The 27903-nt window shown below is 38.9% G+C and overlaps 2 protein-coding genes across 7 annotated transcripts in view; one reads left to right on the top strand and one right to left on the bottom strand.

The window, feature by feature from the left end:
- LOC309436881 (protein adenylyltransferase SelO-like) overlaps positions 1-27903 on the top strand; it is a 34541-nt gene that overhangs the window by 6011 nt on the left and 627 nt on the right. Inside the window, exons 7-21 of one of the 6 annotated variants that reach the window (XR_014183425.1) lie at positions 1363-1430; positions 2109-2196; positions 4040-4109; positions 4704-4776; positions 5456-5539; positions 7628-7757; positions 8415-8459; positions 8546-8627; positions 8717-8809; positions 12138-12217; positions 13079-13122; positions 18409-18488; positions 18820-19803; positions 20692-20769; positions 20900-24672. Coding sequence is in view for 2 of the 6 variants with exons in the window: in XM_082046456.1 (XP_081902582.1) it covers positions 1363-1430; positions 2109-2196; positions 4040-4109; positions 4704-4776; positions 5456-5539; positions 7628-7757; positions 8415-8459; positions 8546-8627; positions 8717-8809; positions 12138-12217; positions 13079-13122; positions 18409-18488; positions 18820-18942 (1060 nt within the window). In the remaining 4 variants the exon portion in view is untranslated. Of the gene's footprint in view, positions 1-1362; positions 1431-2108; positions 2197-4039; positions 4110-4703; positions 4777-5455; positions 5540-7627; positions 7758-8414; positions 8460-8545; positions 8628-8716; positions 8810-12137; positions 12218-13078; positions 13123-18408; positions 18489-18819; positions 24673-27903 lie in introns of those variants that run through there. The other 5 variants (XR_014183426.1, XR_014183423.1, XR_014183424.1 and 2 more) reach the window with 5 other exon arrangements.
- The window catches only part of APBB1IP (amyloid beta precursor protein binding family B member 1 interacting protein), a 64601-nt gene continuing 61503 nt past the window's right edge, over positions 24806-27903 (bottom strand). Inside the window, exon 14 of the mRNA XM_082046455.1 lies at positions 24806-26261. Coding sequence (XP_081902581.1) covers positions 25734-26261 — 528 coding nt within the window. The 3' untranslated portion in view covers positions 24806-25733. The remainder of the gene's footprint in view (positions 26262-27903) is intronic.

The following is a 27903-nucleotide window of genomic DNA, read 5'->3' as shown; positions in this document are numbered from 1 at the left end:
GCAACTGCACTGTTCAAGAATTCAGACAAATCATTCATTTTCATTGTTTTTGGTACATATTTATGTGCATACCCCACATTTTTAGTCCAGATACTTTAACATCAAAATTTTAGAAGTAATTTATGTAAAATCAGAATCTAGTTTACTCTGAAAATTTAATGATTGGGAGTTGTTTTGACCCTGTGACTGCCTTCAGTCACGTTTATGAATGCCTCTTGTTCTTTTCTATGTACCTCCAAGGGAAGTTTGGTTCTTGGTGCAGTCTTCAACTACCTAATAGACAGCAGCTGTAAGTAGCTGCATTGATTTTCAAATAGCATGCTACCTAAATAATTGGAATAGAATAATATTTTCCAGTTATCAGCAAGCAAACATAAAGAAGAATTATACAAAATGAGCTAAATGTTCCTGCTTCTGGGCTTGAACAAGAAGTCTTCTGTGCCTGTTGAGGGGACAACACCTTTTTCAGATACTACCAAGTGTTACTTCTGCTGGATTGTCAGTGTAATCCCAGTTGCTTTGGAGAGAGAACTTCCTACTTGTTAACTTTAGGGGAATATGATGCCCTTCCATAGTTCGTGAGGATTGATTCCATTTTATTTTCCTGATACAACAGAAAATACAGTGAAATTACATATTTTATTTTAAAAATTAATGTAAGTTGTGAAATACTTCAGAGCCAGCAAAATTGTTCCAAGTACTCGCAGATTTCAATATTTGGATAAACATGAAAATTTATAGGACATGCAGAATTTTAAGGCAAATTAATTTTAAGGCATATGAAAGGAAGAGACTTTTTAAAAAACCCAAGTACAAGTAGCAGTGAAGAAGAAAGGGATAATTACAATGTATCATCAAAATTATGCCTTTTTTGTGTGTTGATACTATTTGAAGAGTTCCTGATTGCTAAAGGTCCCAAATCTGTCCCCCAAGTTCCTGAGACAATAGTTCTAGCTTCTGTAAAGGGCAACCTCCATCTGATAAAACAATTTGGTTTCTAATGTCTCTGTCCATCTAATTTTGCTGTTGTCCTTGGGGAAATTGTGACTTATTTGATGTTATCATCACAGTAATCAGTCCCTGAGATTCCAAATGAGTGCAACACTTTTTTTGAATGCAGCCCCCTCCCCAAGAACAATGTAAGTAGTGGAAATTGGACAACATTATATGAATATAAAGTAACTACATCTTGCTAATGAAAGCCTCAGTTTACTGATTGCCTGTGTCATTTGTAAACACAAAGTTATACCAGCAAAAAGATCTTTATGGAAGAAATAAAGTTACATAAAATATTACTTGATCTTTGCAAGAAATTATTTTTCCTGAAATAACTTTTATGTGTTCATTTCTTGTTTGTTACAGCTTAATTGTAAGTGATGATGATGTGTGGAGAGACCAGTTTTACGATGGAAATATTAGGAAAGAAAGAGGTAATGAACACATTTCAAAATAATATGTTGCAACACTGTAACTTAATTTTCCATTGCAAAAATGAGTTTCAATGTCATATATGTGTAACAAAGGTACTAAATAGGCTTCATTTTGTTTATTAAGACATAAAACCTTTCCTGAGAAAATCAGTCTTAAACATATCTTAGTTAAAGAAATGAAGCCCTATGAACAGGTCTGCTGTGATTATGGGATATGTATTCTAGGTACAAAAATGATATTAAAAACTAGGGAAATTTTCCATTGTTGCGATAGCAATACCAGGATGGTGGGAATGCTGCTGTGGCTGTGCCATTGCTACATCATCTACACCTGCTCTGAAGAAGAGTGAGACGGCACAGCCTGGGGAAAAACCCCCAGGTTTTTCTTTGTTGGTAGCATCTTTGCAGTAATTCTAATATTAATGCAGTACTGGAATTTTGCCTGTGTTTGCTCGTATAGCGAATTAGGCTTTATCATAAAAATATACCTGTAGTAAAGTAATATTATACATGTAATATTATACAATGTTACGCATTGAGCATACTTATAAAAATACCAGTTCAACTATGTATATATAAATTCTGTGTCTATAGAAATAACACAGGATAGCTTTTACTACGGGACTATTGTATTTTGCTGATACTTTGTTTACATTTAAACACATGTCTGTATTTCAGGTGCAATAGTGCTACGTCTTGCCAAATCATGGTTTCGAATAGGATCCTTAGAAATCTTAGCTCATGCTGGGGAACTGGATTTACAAAGGTTTGAATTTATCTTCATAGTAACGATATTAATTTTCTTGTCAATCAAATATGTAGTAGAATGTATATATACAGTTGGAATTTAGACATATATTATTTAGAAAGGAAGATTACATAATTTAAGAAGATAACCTATTTTTCTACAAGCATACAAGCAATCTTACTTCATAAGGGTAAAACCCCCTAGATGTTTTTGAAGATCTGGATCTTACAAAATGAGAAAGGTTTTATAGCTAAAATAGATCTGGTAATTAAGCACTAGGGAGGAATTGTGTGTTTCAGAAAGGTTTGTTAAGTTTAGAGTATAAATTCCTATAAATGCCTGTGAAGCTAAATTAACAGAAATATGAAATAAACCAATAGCCTAAGTGTGTTATATAAAGTATGCTCTCCAGAAACATGCAGCACCAGAGAAGTGTACTATATAGGAAATTATTGCACGGTTTTAAGCCTCTTAGCAATATTAATTGTGTGGTTTATGCCACTTCAAGCAATTAGCATGACAAATTTTTAATTCCACTGTAAATATTTAAGAGTTGGTCATTCCTCCTCAGGAGCAATGTAGAGGTTCATAATCACTTGCAGTTGACATTGTTCTGGGGTGCTTAAAAACAAGCAAGAGCTCATAGCAGTTGTTTGTTGTAGTAACTGATAATTCAGTTAAGCTTCCCGCATGACCCCTATGCTGTCTTTCTTTCCCTATTTTTTTGAAATTTCAGCAGATTTTTGTTGTAAAACTGACAGACTAAATTAAGGAACAAATTTTAAGTTTTGTTTTGGTTTTCTTTTTGGTTAAAGTATTTGCTACCCATTGGATTTAAGCAGCATGTAAAGATCAGTTGTAGTCATGCGGAATAGCTGACTCCTTCCTGCCTGTTTCGGAGGGAAGAGTGGCCAAGAGCACATCAAGGCTGGTGTGACTCTCTGTGCTTTCTCCTCAGAGAAAATCCTCCTGAAAGAGGATGTCCTGGAGCAACCAGCTAAAATTCAGAGGCAATAGGTTGGACACCCCTCTAAAAGTCAGGTTGCTAGGTACTCTGCTAAAACCAACACAGTTTGGGGAGAGTTCAGTGGTTTGCTCCAACAACCTGATCACAAGGTAAAACCTAGATATTTGTGTACACACCCACACAACCCTTGCCCAGGTCCAGTCCTTGTCCAGGTCCAGCCCTTACCTGGGCTGCCCACCCCATGTGTAGATGGTGCTTCCAGATTCCCAGGCCAGTGGCCCTGGCTGCCTCTGGCCACAGGAGCATCCTACAGGGAGCTCCTACGTGTCCTAAATGCCAGCCACTCTACTTTAAAGCTTTAGATCAGCAGAGATATACATCTGACAGGCATTGCAATTTGTAATGCATGTATCCCAATTTCCTCAGCCAGTCTCTTAAGACTATGCAGTGCTGTTTTGGGAATGGCTGGTTACTGTGGCAAGTAACCCTACTGTATAAGAATCCAGCCATAAAATTTTCTTTGTGAGAATTCTGATGTAGAATTATACTTTGTAATCCTATACTTTTTTTTGGATATACAAACTATTTTTTTTCCCCTAAAAATTTGATATTGCTGCATACAAAACAAGATCCTGGTATGTTCTGAAAGTTTAACACATGGGAATAATTTTAACTCTATGTGACCGCCCCTGGTCATATTTGACTGGAACCTTAGGTTTTATCTCCAAGCATTTGGAAGAGCTTAATCCAAGGCTCATTGGAATAAATAGAGTTTTATAATAACTGTTTGCAGCAAGCTGTAGATTAGCATTTAACTGCTTGAAAGAAGAATTTTGAATGATCGATTCTAAAAGTACTGGTTTTGTTTAAAGAATTCTGTCTCTCATATTACAGAAGATTGCTAGACTTTATCATCCAGGAACATTTTCCATCAATAGCCATGGATGATTCAAACAGATATCTGGTAAGTCTTTTTTTTAAAGTTATTTTTATGTTCCACAAGCGTGTGAACAAAAATTATACAAAGCTTTCCAAAGTTTAAAGTTGTAAAAGGTTTTAAAGTTTGAAGTAAGCTTCCAGGTTTTGGTAGCAAAAGTTTGTTAATTCTCTTCAGTAAAAATCTGCTGCTTGAAGTTGTTTTTTTTTCTTGAAGTAAAATATGAACATTCTTCACCATTTTTCATTATGGAAATGTTTATTGGGAAACTTCCATTTTCTGTGAGCAGTGGTCATGAAGTGATGAATTATGCTTTTGCTAGTATAAAAGTAGTATATATAGTATATAGTAGTATATACACTAGTATATATAGTGTCTTTGTTTCTTTTTTTTGACTTTTTAATATATTTTAGGGCATCTGCATGTACTTATTATCTTTGCTGGACAAGGTTATTGTGCAGTCAGATCATTTAGAATGTGAATGAAAAATCCAGACAGAGATATACATTTAAAAATAGAATGTATGTAATATTTCTAAAGTGAATCAAATGTTTATGTTATTTATTGTATTCCATATTTTTGATTAAAAATAATTGAAGTAAAAGATGTATTTGATTTTAGGAATTTTTCTCTACAGTCGTATCAGAGACAGCAGATCTGATTGCATTGTGGATGTCTGTGGGGTTTGCACATGGTAAGCTGCAGTTGATGGCATTGGCTTTACAGGAGTGACTCTTCATAGTCATATGCTTAAAGATGGCTTTTATCTGTCACTTTGTTCTTCAGTTCTTCTGATATCTTCTCCTACAGCAGCATCTGTTATGCATTAACATAAAATACAGGGTTTTTTGTAACAGAGTTAGGAGCGTTTTCTAATATTTCAAAACATGACTATCTGTCAGAATTACAGAATCGTTCAGGTTGGAAAAGACCTGTAAGATGAACAAGTCCAACTGTTAACCTAACACTGTAGAGTCCGCCACTAAATAAATTCTTCAGATTTGTATTATGAAAAATAAAATAGCATTGTCATGCTAACGCAGCACACAAAGCCAGCTTCCAAGAAGGCAGCTAATAACCAGTTTGCAGGATGCTATTTTAATACCATGTAGCACTGAAGGAAAAGGAAACAGTGCCACCTAGGTATACAAAACAGATGCAAGACAATGTAGCAAACTGTTTCTCATTTTCATGCTTCAAATATATGCCAGTCAAGAGTAAGAAAGAAAATTGCTTTCCAGAGTCTGATTTCTGAAAGTTAACTGCTCCAAAGTTCTCTAGTTTCAGTTGATCTATTTCACAGGGAATTTTCGAGAGACTACGGGCTTCAGGTGGGATTTCAACTTTTGTTTCTCCTCGTTCTTTAATTGTAGGTGTGTGCAATACAGACAACTTCAGTTTAGTATCCATAACAATAGATTATGGTCCATTTGGATTTATGGACTCCTATGACCCAAGTGAGTGTAACACCTGGTTTTAATTATTTTTTTTACTTAAAATAATTTTTAAATTGTAATTTATGTAGTTTCTGTGTGCATGAAAACTCTTTAAATTATTAGCAGAAAAATCCTGAGCATCTGTGTTGTTTGAACAGTTTTAAGGAAGAATATTATTTCAGAGGTCACTTTTTGATAGGCTATACAGGTTGCATTTCAAGTGCTGAAAATCTTGTTAATCAAATATTACAATTAAACCCATTTTCATGAGAATGTTTCCAGTTGAACTTTGTCAACTGAATAGATGCTGCAACAGAAACCTAGAAAACTAAAAATTGCATAGTGCTGTAAGCAGCCAAAAGCAAAAGTGCTGTATGGTAACTTTGTACGCATCATCCTCCAGCTTTGTAGTCTCAACAGCTAATTATATGTTCGAAGAAAACGAATCAAACCTCCCCAGTCATAGCAACCTTTATTTGAAAGTACGAACTCAGTCCAGGATTGATAGATATGTGTCCAAGATGTACATAAATGTGTATTGTTAGATAGATTAGACTATTATTAGATACAGTCCTAAAACTACTTTTCGCCATTTGAAAGCAACCACGAGGCTGATGTGGGCCCCATGAAAATGAGTTTGACACCCCTGCTTTAGACATTGCATCCAAGCACTTCAGAACTAGCAGTGATTATCTTGCTATCTGTTTTCATGAGACTGCATCCTCAAATTAAAGAAATCTCATGTGAATAAATGACATATTGTTTCTTTTGTATTGAAAAAATAGGCCTTTCCTGGGTTTAGATTGTCGTATGGTAGGTTGACCCCAGGCAGCAATTAAGGACCCACCAGCCACTCGTTCACTTTCTGCTGCTGCGGATTGGGGGAGAGAACTGGAAGAGCAAAGATGAGAAAAAGCTTACAGGTTAACATGAAGACTGTTGAACAAGTGAAGGGAAAAAAGATGGGGGAGACACCAACAAGTGATGCAAAGGCTATCACTTGCCACCTCCCAACAGCAGACTGATGCCCCATCAGTCCCCAAGCAACAGCTGCCTTGGAAAACTACCCCCAGTTTTTATTGCTAAGCATGGTGCCATATGGTATGGAATGTACCTTTGGTCAACAGGGGTTGGCTGTCCCAGCAGTGTCCCCTCCCAGCCCGTTGCCCATCCCCAGCCTAACTTGCTGGGTTGCAGAGAGAACAGAGAAGGCCTTGAAGGACTGCTCAGCAATAGCTAAACCATTGGTGTGTTAATCACGCCGTTCCAGCCACAAGTCTAAAACACAGTGCCCAACAGGCTTCTAGGAAGGAAAATTAACTCAGTCCCAGCCAGAGCCAGTACACCTCAGAACCAGGTGAAATACTTTAGAGTTCAAACTCAGATTTTAACCACTCACCAGATCTGACACGTGTCACAGGTTTCCTTAATGCTCCATTTGTTATTGATGTCTTCTGAGGGCTCAGGCAGCGCTGTGGGCATTGATCAGCTTATCTGCATTGGATCTGAGCAAGGGACACATGCTGCAGCCAGTCAGAGCCTGCCGCTGGAGGTGTCCAAACAGTTTTCTGCTGGATTACCTGGAACTTTCATAGCAGATATTTATTATCTCTCAAATAATAGATTTAGCATACTGGAACATGTTAGCCATAATTTTTATGTGCGTACCTAAAGCTTGCTTATACAACTGAAACAAATCTTGCTTAGGTGGGCTGTTTAAACACCTGTTTATACATGTTACTTTAAAAAAAATACTTGTAAATCCTGAATCTGGTTGTATAGTTGTTTGCTTAGTCTGTGTGGTAACTAGTAGCACTATATATAGTGAAAACATTGAAGAAGACTATTTCTTTAGCACAAAAATGATCTTTTCTGTTTAGGCATTTAAATTTTGTACCTTCGAGTAGGGGTATGTCCCTTCTGACATACAGGAACTCGTCTGTGAAGGATGTATTCCTTGGATTTGCAAATAATATATCTTGAGTTAATTCACTGTAAATAAGTGTCCTTGTGATCTGATTTTAAATATTCAGTAACTTTAGGGCTTTTATTAGTTTGCTGTGTAAGTATAAAAATGAATGCACTTCAATAATGTTTTGTTTGAAACAGATTTTGTTCCAAATACATCTGATGATGAAAGAAGGTATAAAATAGGAAACCAGGCAAATGTTGGGCTGTTTAATCTGAGCAAGCTGTTACAAGCTCTAAAACCTTTATTGGATCCCAGGCAAAAGCAGCTGTAAGTAATCCTTAAAATATCTTAACACTTAAAAGAGCTAGTGAGATGGGAGATGCTCTAATCACCATATGCGTAGGAAAGAAAGAGATTAGCTTTTAACATGTTTTTTTCTAAGTGGAAATGGATTTTGAATCAATTAATTAATTAAGGCTAGGGGAGGAAAGATTTTTGTTGCGCTTAAATAGTAGCAAAAAATGACAGGAAGGCCGTCCTAGATGTCGTGTAGTCCATTCTGCTTTCCCTTAAGGTAGGACCCAGGCCTGTAGCTTTCTGTTACAGGTTTGTCTAGCTTGTTCTTTAAGGTGCTTACTTATGAAGACTACACATCCTCCTGAAGTAATGAGGTAGTATTTTAATATCTTACTGTAAAGGTTCCTAGTGTGAGTCTTCTGTGCAGTTTAGACTCACGCCTTCTTACTCAATATGAAAGGGAAGAATATTGTATTTTTCTTTTTTGTAGCAGCTATTTATGTTTTTGAAGCCTATTAAAATGTTTCCCATCAGTCTTTTTCCCATTACAGATCCCAGTATATTCAGAATATCAGTGTTTGTGAGGTACCAGACAGAAGAAGTTTTCATTGCTTAGTGTACAGCAGGATTGTACCCACAGTGGTTATTGTAGTTCCCTACAATTTGACGTTTCTTTTGTTTTTGCAGAGCTTCCCAGATTTTGGACGGATATGGTGAGCGCTATTACAGCCGGTATGCAGTTCCAGAACTCAGACTCGTAGTCACAATACTATAAATTATGTTATGTGACAATTTCCTTATTTGGTTACTATTTTCAGTTTCACAGAACTATTCAAAACAAAACTGGGTCTTCTTGGGGAGAATGAGGATGATAACTATCTGATTGCTTTCCTCCTAAAAGTGAGTTTGCTTTGCTAATTTTGTTGGCAGACATCTGGACTGGTACCCCATACTTCAAAAACTCTGATAGAAGTATATTTTTTCACTAGCTTATGGAAGATACAAAGGCTGATTTTACAATGACATTTCGACAGCTCAGCGAAATTACTCAAGACCAGTTGAAGGAGCTGCATATTCCTGAGGTATTAATTCATACAAGCACCCAGTTTTAGGAATATTTAACGTAAAATGAGAAAATCGGGTTGGACATATCCTGGTGAAATAGAGAATGTCTCAAGCCATGATTTGCCTAGGAAACGTGTCATTTTAGCATTATTAAGGAACAGGGAGACTAATGCATCTGTGTCATGATAACCACCCCACATTAAGCTTGTGTCTAGTACTGAAGGATACGTTAATGATGAACGCTGATGAAAGATACATTAATGAAGATTGCTGAAGTAAAATTTTCAGCCTCTAGTCCAAGGCCAATGTGAGTAGTCAGAAAGATTCATACACAGGTGGGAATGTGATTTTTTTTTTCACATTTAAGATGGGTCTGCTAGGAAGAACATTCCTCCTTTCCCCCCACGCCTTCTTTTTGATCATTTTGCTTTGGAATACCTTCTGGTAGTATTTCATAAGACACAAAAGAACTTGGACAGGGCTGGTAAGGAAAATTTCAACCTTGGCTCAATTCAACTGTTCTTAACGTGGGTCTACCAGGTGACCTGAATATCTACTTTCAGGCCCATCAGCTTGTCTCAGTATCTAATGACAAGTGAGATCCCATCTCATCATAAACACCTGCTAGAATCTCAGCCTGGGTGGCTGCAAACTCAACCTAAACTTATTCTTCAGAACCAAGTATAATCAGAAAAAGATGTGAGAGTATTAAAATAAAAGAGATTATCTTCTTACCTGGATATAGTGCAACCTTTAGAAGTGGAAATATGGCTGAAATGTTTGAACTGGAGTGAGATGTTGGACAAATAATAATTGGATAAAATGTAGAGGGGAAATTCTGAAGGAAAGTTTTTAAGTACCCAATCTGGAAAGGAAAAAAAAAATAAAGGCTTTTTGCAAGAGCCAAAATGGACTTTTTTTTCATTTTTGCTTTAATACAGTGCCTTTTTCATGTGAAGAGTATTATTCACTTTGCCTGGGAAACTTCATTATCTTCCTATATCTTCTGAATTGTTTCTGTTTGTCTTTGAATCTAATTTAAAATGAGAGCAGGTGGATTCACAAGGTTGTTTTATGGAGCAGAATGACTATGCAGAAAACAAAATGAGGTGTTACTGTTCCTTTTTCCAGTTGTGTCCTAGATAATTAAGTGATTTTTGACCAAATTATCTATTTTCCCTTGTTTTCTTCTGTTAAGTCAGAGATCTAACCAGAACTTTCTATGAGCTGGAAGCCATTAATAGTTAAAAAGTTGAGATTTTCTAGTGGTAAGCAACAAAAATACAAAGAGCTATAGCTGTGGAATTAGTTATTTGTACAGAAGGGCTGATAAGAGGATGGGTATGTTTGTAAGATAAGGTATTTTTGTCATAGAATACAAAGGATTTTTCAATTTCTTAGTAGCCTGTGTGCAACAGGAAGAGCAGAAGCCACCCTCATGCAGGATGGAGTCAGTCCAGATTTCTGCAGTCATGGCATTTATGGCAACTCCATCTCCCCTTCTTCGAAAGAGGATCTAAGGATCATGGTGTAGTTGTGACCCTGCTGCTACACCAAGGGCCATTTTCAGTCTTCACTTGAAATTATTTAGCCCACAATTTCCTAGTTCCAGAATTGATGTGGTAAAGCAGGTGCAATTGTATGCTGGTCAAAAGTTGGAGTTTTTTTTCAATATTAAAGCAACTTCACCTGCTGTCTGTTCACACACTAATACTTCGTCAGTAACAAAGTCAGTTCTCATATTGATTAGTAGATCACTTATGTTTCTTTCAGCTGCACACCAAAATTGACCCAAAAATGCCAGAACTCTTTGGGAGCACTGCAGGAGTCCTTATATTTAGCATTAACTGGAAACATTCTGAAATTCCTCCTAAAACAGCCTAAGCCTGCACGCATCTTGAACAAACACAAGACTCCCAGGCTCACCTGTTAGCCACCTTGTTGTTTCTCAGCTCTTAGCCACTTCCGTAATTTAAATAGTTTTTATACTCAAATGTGGTTTTAATTACATTTTTTGACTCTCATTCCTTTAAAAGAACACAGATGTGTTCAAAACTTCATTTTGGTCTTGCTTATAATTTCCCTTACTTAACTTTTGCCCATTTTTTTTCTTGTACATCTGCTGTGTACCTCCTTTTATCCACGTCCATTTCTGTCTGGTCTGTGCTCTCTCTGAAGTTCGTTTTCTGTCTCTGAGCTTTGGCTGCTCTCTCTCGGCCAAGCAATATGAAGCAGCTGTTGGCTCGGTGTGGTCAGCCAGGGAGGCCTCGGTGGTGGTTGTTGGCCAACGCTGGAGGCAGTAACCCCAGGCTCTGTTTTCTCTCTGTTTGCCTTTTCCAAGTTCTGTCTCCTCTCCTTCTTCCTCTCCTACTGTCTCGATTCTTCTCAGTTTTCTCTTATCCCTGTAGCCTTACATTTCCCTTTCCCCCCCCACCTTATCTTTCTTTATCAATGTATTTTCCTTATTCCACAATTTTGGAAAAAAAAAAAAAGTCTCTACAAACAGAACTGATCCACTCAGAAAAAAAGTAAAACCTGTATTAGGTAGCCTAAAAAAGAAAATAGGTAAGACAATAAGCCAAGGAACAATAGGAGTAAAGTGCTGGAGGTGTTTGGGCAGGATCTGCCATAACAGAGACGGATTAACATTCATGTGTTGTGCTAGCAAAAAGAAATCACAGTATCACAGTATGTTTGGGATTGGAAGGGTCCTCAAAAGATCATCTAGTCCAATCCCCCTGCTGGAGCAGGAACGCCTAGGTGAGGTCGCACAGGGACATGTCCAGGCGGGTTTTGAATGTCTCCAGAGAAGGAGACTCCACAACCTCCCTGGGCAGCCTGTTCCAGTGCTCTGTCACCCTCACTGAGAAGAAGTTTTTTCTCAAATTTAAGTGGAATCTCTTGTGTTCCAGCTTGATCCCATTACCCCTTGTCCTATCATTGTTTGCCACCGAGAAGAGCCTGGCTCCATCCTCGTGGCACTCACCCTTTATATATTTATAAGCATTAATAAGGTCACTCCTCAGTCTCCTCCAAACTAAAGAGACCCAGCTCCCTCAGCCTTTCTTCATAAGGGAGATGCTCCACTCCCTTAATCATCTTTGTTGCCCTGCGCTGGACCCTCTCCAGCAGTTCCCTGTCCTTCTTGAACTGAGGGGCCCAGAACTGGACACAATAATTTAAATACAGAGGAAAATATGTTAGTGGAATTTTTTGGAGTAAATTCCTTGAAGGGTCATTGTGTGTTTCCCTCATATCTTTTTAATATTCATTTGTTTACTTTGGTTTTTGCTTAATGGGAATAAAATTCTGATCACCTGCCATCAATTGTTTCTTTCTCTTTAGGAGTTCTGGGCTCTCCAGGATCTGGGTAAACACAGGTTATTTTCAGAGTGGGTTTCTATGTACCTCTTGAGATTAAGTCGGTAAGTCTGATGCAGTTTCAAGTGAAAAATAACACAAGGTGTGCATTTTCCAGAAGCAGGCAACTTTAATGTGCAGTCATTTTCATCTGTCTTTAGTGGGTCTGGTAAACTGGCCCAAACATGGGTGGGGTTTTTTTGTCTTTATGGTTCTAGGTTGTGCTAGGTTCCATAATAATTACTGTAGTCATTCTGTTTTGACACACATGACATGGGAGGAGTGGTCTGTAGTTGTTGTCCTTCATTAATCTGATCAGATTTCTTTGGTTAACAAATTTTGTTAAAATACCAGTCCTACAGATTCAGTCCAAGAATGTGAAAGTCAGGCTTTGCAAATACATAGGAATGAAGAGTGTTTCATTACTGGTTAAACATTTATTTTTACTGTGTAATAATATTGCTTTAGGATGACAGCAGGTGGAAGTTGAACAGTTGTGAATACATGGATTGTGTTTGGAAATTGCTGGTGTTGCATAAATAGGGAAATGCATGTTAGAACTTCCTACCAATGCTTTTGTCTTAAATCAATAAAGAATGTAACATGTTTTTCTTAGTTATATATGGTATGCATGGCTGATAGTAGTGAATAGAAGTGCATATCAGGTACCTGGAAGTTTTAGTCAGTAAATATAATTATTAGGGGAAAAAAATTAATACAAGATACAAAACTTACAAGAAAGTGTGCAGTTTTTTCCAAGTCTAATCATTGTTAGAGATTCACACCAGCTTCCACTGAACACAAAAGAAGAACACTTAATGATTTTAATGAAATTCAAGTAAAGTATTTTTGAAAATAAATAAGCATAACCCTCATTAGCTGAAGCACTTTCTTTTTTCTTCTTTTGGTTTGTTTTTCTCGTATAGTAACAAGGGTGATTCAGACACCAAAAGAAGAACAAGAATGACAAGTGAGTAAAACAATCCAAAGGAATTCATATGCTTGGAGATGGCAGTGATCTATTTACATATATTTCTTCCTTGTTAGTTATTTTTCCTTTCTAGTGGAACTAAAATGTACTCTTTTTTCCAAAGAGGAGAAACTCTCATTACATTGCTGTAAATCTTGTGATACTTTCCAATCACTGTGGCTATCTCCAGTTTCACCCAAACTTGTGATTAGAATCTAGCCACGTGTGTATGGCTAGACTTTGAATACGTGCATATGTTTTATATAAGCTAAATGATCAAGATGTTCCTCGACCATGAGACACTCTTCCTCTTTAGGGATCCTTCCTTTTCCCTCCTTAAAAAATCTTTAATTGTCTGCATTTATGAGGAAATTGGTCTGACCCAAACCCCACCTGTTGTAATACAGTCATACTCTTATCAGTTGACCGGGGCATAAGAGTGAGATCACAGAAATGTGCCACCACTACTAGTCCAAGTGGCTCTTCTCTATATTCTGCTGGTTTTGAAGGACAGAGCGCATGTCCATTCATATTTTGGGTGACTGGAATCACAAGTGATGAAAAACTCTTTTCCTCCTGTCAGTGTCCACAAAGGCTGCTCTGACCTGTGTCACACCATATGTGAATATGGACATGGAAGCAATCCAGCTGTGTCCAGCTATGGTCTATACCGTATCAATCTTAATTTGCCTACTTGTTTATTTTTATTTCCCTTATTCGTTGTTTACCTTTCTGTATTTCTTTTTTCTCTTACCTTTTTTTAAATCCCCCTTTTTACAATTTCTGCTTAGGGGCTTAGGAGATGCCAGGCTTCCAGCTTGTCTCATGCTTTGGTGCTTGTGGACTTGATTAATCTTTTTCCCTTTTGATTTCCTTTAAGGAACTTAAGAATTACTGCCCTGTGGGAACATGGTTGTCTGTATCTTGTCATCTCTCAAGTGGGGCCTTACCATAGTGTTTTGAAATGGTGGACATGCTTTGGCTCCTCCCCAGGCTGTAGCTCTTCATTGCAAACTAGGGTGCTTCCTGAAAGGGCCCCTCAGACTTGGTTTCCTTGTGAGAGCTGCCCTTCCTCTTCTGCCGTATCTGCTTTTCCTGAGTGCAAGAAACATCTTCTCCTGGACTTCCTTCCTTCGGCCGTCTGTGAATGTGTCAGTTTGCATTGCTCAGAACATTGTTATTCCTCTGGGATGAACACTTAATAACATCAGGCAAGATTTTGGGAGGTATCCTGTTCTGGCTCAATGGTCTGAGATTTGTCTGAGTGTTCGCATATGTCCAAATCCTTTCTACACGTTATAGAGAATTCGGGTTTCTGATAGGCACCCACTCCTTACTTGTGAAAGGACTATCTAGTCATGAAAGGAAGGTACTTTAATTCTCCAACTTATTCTAAATACAAGTGGTAGAAGTACTGCATTTAGCTGTCTAGCACAGCAGAAACAGCGGGTATGATATTTTAAGAATTGTTCAGTGACTTTTTAGATCTGCAGTAAACTGTGGTCATTTTTGAAATTTGCCTGTTAATGACAATGATCGACTGAAAATCTCTGGGCAAAAGGCAATGAAGGAAATGCGGGATCTGATCAAATTCTGCATGAGAGGTATTGTAAACTTCAATGTTCCATTGCTTTGCAGGATGTTTTATTCTCATTTCTAATAGAAATTACTGTAGTCTTTTGTTAGATATTGATAGGCCTCTTTCTTCAAAAGCTTTAATTGATTTAGTAGTAAAATGGCAGGAATAGCACTGACTTTCAGTAGTAAGACAGTAAAAACTACATAGGGCACAACTTACCATCACATGGACCTTCAAATTTACAATTTTACTTGTACTTTTAGAAAGCTAATATGAAAGCAGTTACCAAGTTTTATTATTTGTGTTTTGGTAGGTTTAAGAAGTTTCAGCTGTGGGACTGATGCTTTCCTCTTTCAAAGTTTTGAGCTCCTCTGTTTTCCTCAGCTGAAATTTAATGTGGAAAACTGTCTAAACACACTTCTTATTTTTCTATGGTTTGCTTAGTTTGCTTTTAGAGAATATCATGATGTTCTGAGTTCTAAATCAGAAAGGCTTCTAGTTTGGGAATGATCTTCTGCAAACCAGCATAGTGTTTTTCCACATGCACCACAGAAGATCTTCTAGTACAGGAGACAGACAAAACAAGGAAAAGGTTTTGCCTCCAAGACCACACTTATGCTAGTGGTCTTAGTTTTGGTAGTTTTCCAAAACCTGATGTTCAAAGATTCATGGTAAAGTTATTTAACCTTTCTTCCATATAATCGGTCATCACTTTATATTTATACAGGAGAGCTATAGAAATTTGTAGCAAGCTACTGACACTGATTTGTTATTGTTTTATTTAAAATTTATTTTTCCTTTTAAAATCATCCTTTTTTTTTTTTTTTTTTTTTGCTAGCTGCTCCATCTTACAGTGTGACTGAAGTTTCTTACAGACTTCGTTGTTCTCTTGTACAACTCTACATTTGAATATATCTCTCAGATACCCCTTGTGGTCTCTTTAAAATTGGGTTGTTTGAAGTATTTGCTTGTGACAGTTGTTCCTTGACAGTACAACTTGCAGCAGAAATCTGGCTTAACTCAGTCAACTGTGCATTTTTACCCAGCATTTCACGTTAAAGAAAAAACTGTCAGGGCTCTCTAGATTTTTGTATGGGTTGGTAAGTCCCACTAGATTTCTTACTGATGTCCTTAGTATTGACTGACCTTGAATATATTGCCATTAACACCTTATTATTCATCACCTTTCTCTCATCGTTAGGATGTCTAGTAAATATCTCATGTCCCAAAGTACATTACCTTGAAGCATTTGAAGTTGATTCATCATCTTTATTTTTTTCTTTCTTCATTTAGTTTTTAGACCTCAGTAGCACTTTCTCTTGTACTGCCTGAACGTAAGTCCTCAGGAGTTGATAAAGAAGTTTTGACAATCGAAATCCCCATACAAGTCTGTCATTGCATTTCTTTATAAAAGAAGCATGTAAAAATAAATCGTAGACTGGATCATAAAATGCTCATAAGGGCACAAAATTTCTTCTGCTTTGTCCTTTTCTTATCTGGCTTGTCTTATTGTCTCATAATTATCTTGTCACTTGTCTTAATTACAGATATTTTTAATGCCACTGTGAAACTTGTCAATTTGCAATTGTTAAGAATATATTTCTGGGACAAATATTCTCTTGCTAATATGAGTCATGATTTTAAAGTGAATTATTATTTTTTGTATGATTCATATATTAACTTTTCCACCTTTGAAATATTCTTTTATATTGTTATCATACTTTACTTTTGAAAACTCTTTTACTGGATTAAATCAAATACTTGGCCAGAGCAAGTTATTTTGCCAAGTGGGAAAACACAATTTTTTTAGCAGTTAGGGCAGAGTGGTGTTGTGACTATGTAGATGTTTTCAGGGTTCCCAATAGTTAGTTGTGTTTATTGGCTTTTGTTTAGTATAGACTCAGAATCGTTTTGGTTGGAGAAGACCTTTAAGATCATCAAGTCCAACCGTTAACCTGACACTCACAAGTCCACCTCTAAACCATGTCCCTGAGAACATTATTTACACGTCTTTTAAACACCTTCAGGGGTGGTGACTCAACCACTTCCCTGTTTCAATGCCCAACAATCCTTTCCATGAAGAAATTTTTCCTGATATCCCATCTAAACCTCCCCTGGTGCAACTTGAGGAAAATAGTTTAGAGGAATTGAGTAGAGGGAAATTTAGGATGGTGATTTTGATGAATACTCTGCTTTTTCTCTGATTGCCTCTTTCAAATATGCTGTAAGGCTACTTACACGAATATTTTATAAAGCTACATGATTTTTGTTTCGAAAGAAATGTATAAAGTATGAGGCTTGAACTAACATTTATTAATACAAAACCTACTGAGACAGTCTCCATCATTGCAGCATCCCCTTTAACGCTGCTTCTGCCACCAGCTCTTTGATCCAAAACTTATTTTGGTAGCCAGGTGAGACAACCAGCCCTTTAGAGCTGTGTGAACTGGAGGCAGAAGATGCCCTGGTGTGAATTCTGGTGTTGTCCTCTGCAGGGACACGAGTTGGACTCAATGATCCTTGTGGGTCCCTTCCAACTCAGGGTGTTTTATGATTCTCTGATCAATGGAAATAGAAGAAACATATGAAGTTTGTGTATGTTGATAAATCACAGACTTTTGTTTTCAAGTCCATGGGTGAAATGCCTCTGGTCTCACTAATTATTCTCTTCATGTAATAATCCGCTACTGGATTTGGGAAAATATGCAGACCACTGTCAAATTAATACTTTCAATGCAAGCTTGAAATGATTGTTACAATTAATCTGTAACATTGTTTTGATCATTAATTCAAGGCAAAACTTTCTGAAGTAGAATCCTAGGCTTTGATTGCAGAGCAAAAATAAGAGCCGCATTGACATTATCTGCTAAAAAAATTGATAATAAAAGCCATATGTGCCTATGAGAATTCTCCTCAGCATACAGTTTGACAGAACTCCTTTTATGAGTCATTAGTTGCCGTCCTGTAAGATACAGCCTGTGTTACTAATTCAGCAGTTTTCATTTTCAATGTACCTATAACCTCAGTGCCACTAATTAGGCATAATCAGCCTGGAATGTGCCAGAGAAGCTTTGCGGCTGTCGTGGGGGTTTCCAAAAAGATACAGCAGATGGTTGTGGAAAAAACTGGGGAACTTCCCCCCCACCAGCACCCCCAGAAAAGAACAGTTGAAAAAGTAGTTGCTAAAAATACAGCTGAAATGCCATATTAAAGGCTTTTATGGCTAAACTTTTGATATATGATATAGAAGAAGGAATATCTAAGTACATATATTTTAATGAATATCTTAATAATTCTTAAATTAGGTAATAAAATATCCATTTCTATGATCTCCAAGAATGTATTGACAATATTGGAGTACGCTTTCCAACAATGTAGCAGGAACCCAGGCCATGGTAAACTCATCACATTTGAAAAGTTTGCTGTTGTTCATAACAGGAAATCCTTTGCATATCAATGTGATGTTCTATACTGATCTAATTTTTGTTTCACACTTTGGCATTACTGATTGCACAAGTTTAAAAAATCCTTTTAGCAGCTTATAAAAATAAACAGATTGATTCATTCCTTTTCCTTTTAATGCATTTTTTTTTTCTTGATTTGGAAATTAAACCTTGTTGAAGATTTCGATGACACATTTCAATGACTATGTTTTGCTTTTGTTGAATAAATTAACTAAAGTTAACATGATTTTCTTTTGGTTTCAGCTGTTAATCCTAGATACATACTTCGGAATTGGATGGCAGAGTCAGCAGTGCAAAAAGCTAAATTGAATGATTTCTCAGAGGTAAAATGATTTCTTTCTTGACATATTTATTAATAATTGGCATAATGGTTAGTGAAAGACTTGTTGAATCTATACTTCGAAACTATATTACACTTTGACCAACATTGTATTTATAGAAATTACTATTAAAATATTAAAACTATTAAAAATATTTATACTGCTAATTATAAAATAAATAGTAGTGACTACATTAATAGTAGCACTAATAATAGTAAGCAACTCTTGGAATACTTTCTGGAGCCAGGTGTGTGCATAATATGAAGTGGCAGAGACTTTTCTTGTTTGCGGGAAAATGTTTGTATCAAAACTTACCCATTTGAGTTGTTTCCAGGTTCATCTCCTACAGCAGATTTTAGAGCGTCCGTTCCAGAGGCAGGAGGCTGCAGAGAAAGCAGGCTACTCCCTGCGCCCCCCGCCTTGGGCCAGGGATCTGAAAGTGAGCTGTTCGTCCTGAGAGAAGTTTGGACCAGCAAGAAAAACGAGCAGGGTCAGAGCTCAGTCCTTCAAATGGGATTAATGGATCAAGCCACAGGAACTTCTCTCCCTGATACTCTGTGTGCTGGTGTCTGCTGCTCTGCTACACAAGAGGCCTTGACCAACTTTGTAAGGTCTAAAGATTGAAGAAATGGACCATGATGTATGGTTGCATCAGCAAATTCTACTGGCATTTATAACTGCCCTTCATATTTAGCTGTGCATTAATTTAAGTCCCAATATTTAAGTTCTGCCAAACTGTCACAGCCATTCCAAGTTCATGGCTGATCATGTGGGTCTCGGCAAGTTTTAATGGCTGGTCAATTTAAAGTACATCTAAGCTAGTTTTAATCATACAGTATTTGATGAAAATTCTCCTTGCTGTTACACACTGTACAAATATAATTGTATTCTGAAGACATTAATGTTCTTAAGTCTTTTCCAGAGCTGAAACAGAGGATTATCTTACACTTAGACCTTGCCAACATTTCTCTTTTTGGCCTTATTTTGTTCCATTAATCTGCCAACAAAGATTTGAAGGAAATTCAATTAAATAGTGAACAAAGGTGTCTGTCTTGAGAGTGACTTGCTCCAAAATAATTTTGGTGTCTTTGCTGGAGTCAGGTGCCTATCAAGCCTGGCCCACACCTCTTTTAAATTATATCTTTTGATAGTCATAGAAGGATTGTTGGTGCATAGATACAATGCCTTGGAAAATTTTCACTGGTTGGATAGGGAAAAGGACTTTCTTGGAAATACCTCACTATGTATATAGTCAGGTCAATATACCTTTTACAACCAATCACCTGATGCTGCAAGGGACTTAAAAAATCTTGCAAGGGTAAGTATTAATTTTAAAATTTAGCTGAAGCTGTTACAAAGAAGTGCTTTGAGTAACAAAGTCTAGTCTTTGAGTCCTGGGTCCTGTTACCTATCCTTGTTTGACACTCCAGTTCCACATCACAAAACTTAGTGTATATTTAAGCCAAAATGAATACATAAGCAGTCAGGTGCAATGTTAGCTTGAAAGTTTACAGCAAAAATTACTTATTTGGCGACCTTGTTACTTTTTGACATTAGCTCGTCTCTTCCCAAATCCAAAGTGGATTGGTTTAGAAACTCCAAATTTGAGTGCCACTTGATTCTGAAATTCTTGATTCTGCTATTAAGTGGCATAATTAGCATTTCTCTAATCTATTTCTAGAAATATGACTAGTGGGGGGAAAAATTTATATTATTAGAAATCTTTTCGTGACTAAAAAAATATTTTAATGCCTTTACTTTTTAAGTATAATCAACACAATTATTCAGGATGGTTCCCTGCCAGGTATACAGCTGTTCCAATGTAAATACAGTTGTTGGAATGTAAATAGCAGTATCATAATGAAAGGCCAGTCTGAAGTTGAAGCAGCTCACACCAGTTCAGCCTGGGTGACCATTCCTGGTGCAGGCAGTACCTGCTCTTCTGCAGCCCTTGGGGTTAATGGTGTAGCTGGCAACACCTCCAGGTACAGGGAGTGTATCTGCTAGGGGTTCTGTGGAAGCCTTTCAACGCTGAGCGACATTCCCAACCTATTAAAACATTGATGTTGATGTCTGTTCTCAGATAATTACAAGCAAAATAGCATATTGTGATGAAATGTGTGAGTATCAGCATTACCACCTGCAGTGGAGTGAGTTAGGCTGCAAGGAAGTGATGATTTGAACATGAAAGTATTTGTGCCAACAGGGTAAATACAGCAGCTATGCAACTTGCGCCCTGGTTTCCCATCAGGGGTGAGGAACTCTGTGTTGAACCAAATATGGGGTAAGTTGTCTGGGGGCCAAACACGGTGGCTTGTACATCTTTACTTCATGGCATAATGACAGAAATGCGAAGCATTTTAATGTTGCTTTCTTCTTAAAATTGTTTTATAAATGTTAAATCCTATTAACAGTAGCAAGTGGACCTGTGCGTCACCCATAGTTAAAAGGAAAGAAAGCCTCCAGCATCTCCACACAGAAACACAACGTCCCAAACGCAGCTGTTTGACAAGCAGTGATGTGCATTGTGAGGCTTTTCCTGGGTTCTTGAGAAGTATCTGACAGGGGAAGCAAGCCCTGAAAAGTGGTTTTGCATATTCCTCTGGCTGCAGAGAGCATGAGGTGAGCTACATCTCTTCTCCAGGAGTTCATTCATGGACTTGGCAATGTCCTCTTTCCTTGATTTATGTGAAAGGAAATCTCCATTTCCCCCCACTCCCCAGTTTTACAATGCAATTTCCATCACCTGGTTTTAGTAATCTTGACTACTCTAATTTCATAATGGTCTGTGCTGACTGTTAATGGTGATCACACTACCTTAGAGTAACTCTTGCTGCAAAGCCGTGAGAATTCGTAAGTCTTGAAGATACTGAATCTCTTCTGCATGTCTCCCTCAAACAGAATATGCCTGTTTCCCAGTTACCGTGTGACTATCAGTGATAAACCATAAATGACAGTTTTGTTCTATAGTGCTGCCACACGATCCACGTAAGTTTCTACTTTTCCACTCTGAAAGTTCCTGAAAAAAGTGTGTGAAAAACACATGAAGAATACAGTTATCGCCACTCTGCCTTTTAACTGTTTTTTAAAAGTAGAGAAATGAGCCCACATCATGCTCAGCATTTTCTGTGATACCACCTCCCTTTCCACTTCTAATCATTGGTTTCAAATCATTGGTTCTAATCGTATGGCTTCTTATGACAATGTAATCATTAATGCTGTGTCTCATGATACAGTTCCTAAAATCCTTGGCTTCCGCCTGTGGTTCCGGAGCTGCCTCTTCCTTCACAGTACACAAACACAGCAGTGCTGCAAGAGCAGATGGGGAAGAAAAATACTGTGGTTGGTAATCAAACGGGTGTTTATTTGTACTGTTTTCCTCTTTCAGAGGACAGTTGGGAGCATCTGCAGTGGTGATGCCCCACTGGTGGACTTTTCCCCAATGATTCGCAGTTGTCTCATACTCAGGTCTGACAGGAGAGTGATCGCTTGCACAAGGTCCTTCTTCTGTATCGGTCATGTAAGAGCCCAAACAAGATGACAACCACTGAGCCTGCTTCCATTTGAGGTAAGGACAAAGGTTAAAACCAACATGCTGCAATTTCAGATCTTTTCAGACTAAAATACTGTAACCACTAGTAGTGTACACACTACTTCAGTCTATATGAATAAGACAATTTCATATGGCAATAGGTTAGATAAAGGTGAAGGATTAATTTCTATTTTTTACAAAGGCTTTGATTTACAGTCTTAGCAAAGACGATATTTTTGTATGTTGCAGCATCTTTTTTTTTGTACCAAATAAAGCCAGATAATTGTGTATCATTAAGATGTTATCTCCGTTCTTTGGAGAGTTTGAATACTTACATTTCAGAAAATCAATGCAACCCTGTACATACACAAAATGGTTGATAGAGGTCTAATCATCACAGCATTTAAATGGATTTCTGGAGTTTTCTGTAGGCTTTGATTCTTTTGTTTTGAAGAAAGCCCAACTTTTTCTTTTGTGTAGATTAAGTGCATGAGTTATGATTGACAGCAGATGTAAAATGTATAAAATTGAGTTTATTGTGCTGTAACAAAAGAGGAGGGAGGAAACAGGGCAGCAGGCTGAGCCTTCTGGCAAGAAGAGTGAATGCTGGGAAAGCCATGTAGAAGTCTTTGTGAATTCAGAGGAACTAGCTTATTGTGCAACATTTTTCTAAGGACATGTTCTGCTTTATTTTGATGCTGGGTGTTTACTTCATAAAAGAAAATTAATTTGATTTAAAAATAGTTGGATAGCAGACAGCTGGTGTCACTTAAGTGTGTTGAAGATGCGCACTCCTAATACCTTGTCAGAAAATGACACGCAGCACTTTAGTGTTCAATGATTCTGCGTAATGCTTGCATCAGTTACATATGGAAAGCATTTGAGAAACATTAATCTTTTTTTTTTTTTTTTTTTTTAACCATAGTTTTAACCATCCTACTTGTAGCTAGTTAGTATTTTTCTTGGAACTAAAGCTTGTACTAAGCGTATGAGTCTTGCACTGGTCTTGAGAGCATTTCTCAGTTTGGCTGTTTGGAGAGAATGGTTCCTTTTGAATGGTCTAGCATGCCAGTTCAAAACTTCAGGGCAACATTTGTATTCTTGGTGAACATAGTTCTTCTGGTGGGAGTTTTTTGCTCAGTTCAGTGAAAATAAGGGAGCTAGAAGACCAGTGAGTGTTGCATGGGCTCTGTCTATATTGCTAAGTAGGAAGGCCACGAACTAGTTGCTTGGCCCCTGAACTGTTACCCTGACCGGCTATAGCTGGACCATGACATCTCTGTACGGGGAGTGAAACCTGCTTTAGACTTGTCCATGTTGTCTGCTGGGAACAGTGCCCAGCCCAGGCAGTTCCTGGAGTCACGCACAGGACCGTGCTGAGGACCACTTCAGCAGTGTGTGTGAGCACTAGGCCAGCGCTCAAGCTTGTGTCCTCATCCTCCTTTATTTAGCAGTAGAGACAAGGATGTACAAGCTGTAGCATCTTGCTAGCAATGCTAGATCCTCAGCCATAGGCTGGAGAGCAAAGAATTGGTTAACAGCAGTTGTTAAAACATTCCCAGCGCCGTATGGCTACACCAGAGTCACTTGGGACAGGCATGATGGGCATGATTATTGCAGAAAAAAACATCCCTTAGCTTCAACTTGTCTCAACTGAACCCAGATTAAATTGTGGGATGTCACATAAACTTTTTTTAGTGACTCACCTGGTGCTTCCCTGGCTGAAGCATCGCTATTCTGAAACACCTGTGCATCCCCAAGTTTCTCCTGTGCCCATCACCGCCCTTGCTGCCGGCTCCTTCCAAGCGCCCATCCTTCCCCTCCTGCTGCTCTGAGCAGGCCCTGCGGCTCCTCCTGGCGCTGAGCTGTGCATGCTCTGCCCTGCATTGCTCCTGCTTGTTGAGGTCTGGCTCCCCAGTCCTGCCTGCTCTTGGTGTGCTCTTCATCGCAGCAGAGGCCTGGTCTGTGCTGTCATATGGATGACTACACTCCTGCAGCCACCAAAATGTGCAGGTGTGGTAGGGGCTCATACACATCTTGCTCTTAGCATCTCTCACACGTACAATCTTGTAAACTTTGTAATTAAAATGCTTTTCCAGTTTTTTTTACAAGTTCAAAAGCAGGGAGGAATATAAACTATAACCACCTTTGCCCACGTACAGATGCGTTTATTGTTCTGTCTCAAGCAGCCACTTCTTCCACCAGAGGCGACGCAGCCATGGGCTTTACCAGTGTTTAAAGCAAAACTATTTCAGTGGCAGGAAGAAACGCATGTGGTTCATAATGTCATTGGTGTTTTCACCTTAAAAAATAAGGAAGTCATTTCAAAAGGAAAGGCACTTTATAGAGACGTGGTTATAGCCTTCATATCTCTGCGAGGCTGTTTTGCAGGTACGTGATTATTGACAAACCACCTTTAAGCCAAAACCAGGACTAGAGATGACCCAGCATTTCCCCAGGCTGTGTCATTCCCTTGCCTCCCACCACCGCTTCTGGACCCAGGGCTCCATTTTGACAAACAGCAGCGCTCTGGCCCCCTGCTCTGTCAGCTACCTTATGTATTTATTTATGTAGACCACACACTTTGCTGTTTATGCCTTTTGTATTGCAAAATAGAGAAATATATTATTTATGGTATCTTAGAAGATCATGTGCATGAGAAGAGGCAAAGACTTGAAGAAATAAAAATAAAGAACAGAAGTGAGAGGCAAAAACTTTTAAAATATTTTAAGTGGTACCAAGTGCCAGTAAAATGTCTGCTGATTAACTATGAGGCTTCGTGCAGATATAGAATAGAAGCTATTTTTATTTGAGAACTCATACTGAATGTTGCCTAAATGAACAACGGAGAATTAAAATGGGAGAACAAATGAAAAAAAATGTAAGAGGAGACATATCAGGTACAAGATAATTACAGAGTCTTTCAGAAGACAGGCTATTTCTAGGTATACTTTGAAGACAAATGTTAACCAGCAGGAAAAAAAAATTCCTGCTTACCAAGGGAAGCATAGAAGATTTTGAAAGAAAAATTTTTCTTTGTCTAAGATTAACTAAATAAACAAGATTAAAAGCCAGCAATGGTGAGTGCTGACAGGTATGACTGGAGCTGCAGATGGAAGCAGGAGAGTGTAACATTTAGTGACACTGTCTGGAAATGGCCACAGTCCCGCTTTGTATCTCGGAATAATCTAGGTGAGTTTTTACTTTTTAAGACAGACTATTTTTGAAAAAGAAATGGGGTCTTTTTATTGAAACACCCCCCCACACACACACCAACTGGGGGTTTTCTGATAAAGAACCTGTAAGAGGAATTCTGTGAAAAGGGATCTTCCCACTTCTCAAAATTTGCATGAGGACGTTGTTGTGTTTTTTCCTTCAGCTCCAGTTCTACCAGAGGGGCAGCACAGAGATGCACTTCACTGGCTGGCCGGCTCTGCGAGTGCTGCTCCACCACCTCTGCTGGCCTGATGCAGTGAAACAAGACCCTGCAGCCAGTTCTTACCTTGGGCTGATGTTGGGATGGTTGTTAATGGAAGTGGGGGGAAGCAGCAGGTTATAGGAACAAAGTGGGGGACAGAGGGCACCCCACCTTACTTGTTGAGACCCCCAGGAGGAACTCTGAAGGAGAATTCCTCCTGGAGGAGCCTGATCCACCACGACCTTTCATGATGCCTCACAAAAACAGCTATGGCTTGAAGTCCACCTGCTCCCAGAGTTCAGGAGGTGCTGCCCCTTTTCTTCTCAAGAGCTTTCATCAGGTCAGACATGAAATCTGCTTGCCTGCCTCCACCCCCAGGTGGGGGTGGCCCAGCTGACCGTGGCTCTCCAGCTTGTCCTGTGTTTTCTGGCCTTTTTGAAGGAAGTGGCACAGGTTTCTTTGTCAGAGGTGGTGGCTTAATGGCGACAGGTGGAGGTGGAGGGGGCAATGGCAGATCTCCGTTAGCGCTGCTGGAGGCTGGCGGCGGTGGAGGCACAAAATCAGGAGGAGGTTCAGAGAAATCAGATGGTGGTGGTGGAAAATCGATCATCAGCGTAGGTGGTGGTGCTGGAAAGCTGTCTGGGTCTGTAAGGAAATCTCCGCTGTCTCGTTTGACTTTGGAGGGTAGGATGGGTGAAACAGAAATGGCAGATGACCGCCTTTCAGGTGGAGGAGGAGGCAGCAGTGAGGTCCTCTTACTCTGGTACTTCTGTGGCCTCATCACTGGCTGTGTCAGGGCAGGCGCGCTGACGTTATTTGGCTTAGCCTTTAATAAGCGGAAGGAATAAAAGGACGAGATACAGTCAGTGCATGTGCAAACTAATGCCATTGCCTAAGAACAGTAGAAAAAATGTGAGAGAGATGAGAAGAGTGCAGTAGACAGACAGTGAAAGGGAGTACATTTTGCCTGAAGAGTGCAAATAGTATTTTGTTTTTTTCCTGGAGCGGCCCACAGAGCTCTGACAGTGGGAATCTCCCCTTTGAAATCTTAACGCACTCATTTTCTGAGGACAGCACTCAAGAAGCACTATGAATACTGTCAAAGCATTGCAGTTAGTAAGACATATAAAGATACTTCCTTGATGTTCCACCCTGCTGCTAATTCCCTGACAACATGACTTAAAAAAAAAAAAATTGTGGTGTGTTTTTACATCCAAAAAAAATGAAAAATATATGAGGACATACAAAGCAAGTATAGTTTTGGCTCCCAGCCCCACTAGCTGTGACTGGTGGATTTCTGGATAAAGCTAAAATAATGAAGTCACCTACCTGTGCCAAACAAATTAGACACAACAGCAGTGAACTGGGCAAAAGGTGGAGCTATGTGGGGACTTGAGTTGTGTGTTTGGTTTCACAGTGCCCGTGGCTCTGCAGCATGGTGTGACACACACCCCCGCAGGGCAGTGCCTTGGCCCACTGCAAAGTGCTGGGAAGGGAGGCGCCTGGGAAAGCTCTGTCCCAGTTCTGTGGGGGGTACAGCAGGGGAAAGAGCTTCCACCGCTGACCTGGCAAGGGCCGCTGCTAAGCATGGGGAAGGGCGTCTTCTGCCTTCTGGGCAAGGTGTATGCACACACCTCCTCCGCTTCTGAACCAACAGTGTGACAAACAGGTCCTTGAAGCCACTAAGTGCAGCCACGTTTGCGAGGTCACGAGATGTTCAAACCCTCTGACAACTTTGCTGAAGGAAAAATGAATCAAAGCATCCCTCATCCAAGTTAAGAAAAATAAAATGTAGGGTAGCAGTTCATTATGGCGATGTTTATTTTGACAAGTTTTTATGTGGCTTTTCTTTTAAATTGTGTTTGCTAGTCAACATTCTGAACATAATTTGCTGGTTTGGTTTTTTTTTGTTTGGCGGTAGCAACTGTTAGCTGTTGACAGTTACTACACAAACATGCTACCTCTTCTTGTAAACCTGGGGAGAAATCTGCTCTCCTGAAAACAAAGCTTTGTAACACATTCATTTCTAGTTATGCTAATCTATCAGTTTAGATCCGGTGAGCTTAGTGCTCTGAACCGTAATACAGTGCACCGTGATCCTTTGGTCCCAGGCTTGTAGAAGCTGTGCGATGAAGGCAGCGACGTGTTTGCTTCTGCTAGAGACAAGCGCTCTGCAACCCTGCTGTCAGCAGTACTAATTCTGGCATTAGCCAAATGTAGCATGCTTGCCCTCTCCTCACTCTCCTTGCCTACAAGGACGGAAGTAAATGAAATCTATGCAGGGCGAACCACTGCCTGAGTTCTGAGAATGTGATCTATTCAGAGGAAGTGAGGTTCAGAATAGAGAAACATTTTTTAAAGGAGGAACTCAAGTCATGAAGAAGCAGCATAGGACACGTAATGCGGGCGACAGAAAAGTTCTAGGAATTTCATTGCACTTGTCCTGTGCACTTTATGTGTGATGGAGG

This window comes from Streptopelia decaocto, assembly GCF_964273445.1.
Source record: "Streptopelia decaocto genome assembly, chromosome: 2".
NCBI lineage: Eukaryota > Metazoa > Chordata > Aves > Columbiformes > Columbidae > Streptopelia > Streptopelia decaocto.
Note: the sequence above shows the minus strand (reverse complement) of the source record. Positions and strands in the feature narration are given on the sequence as shown.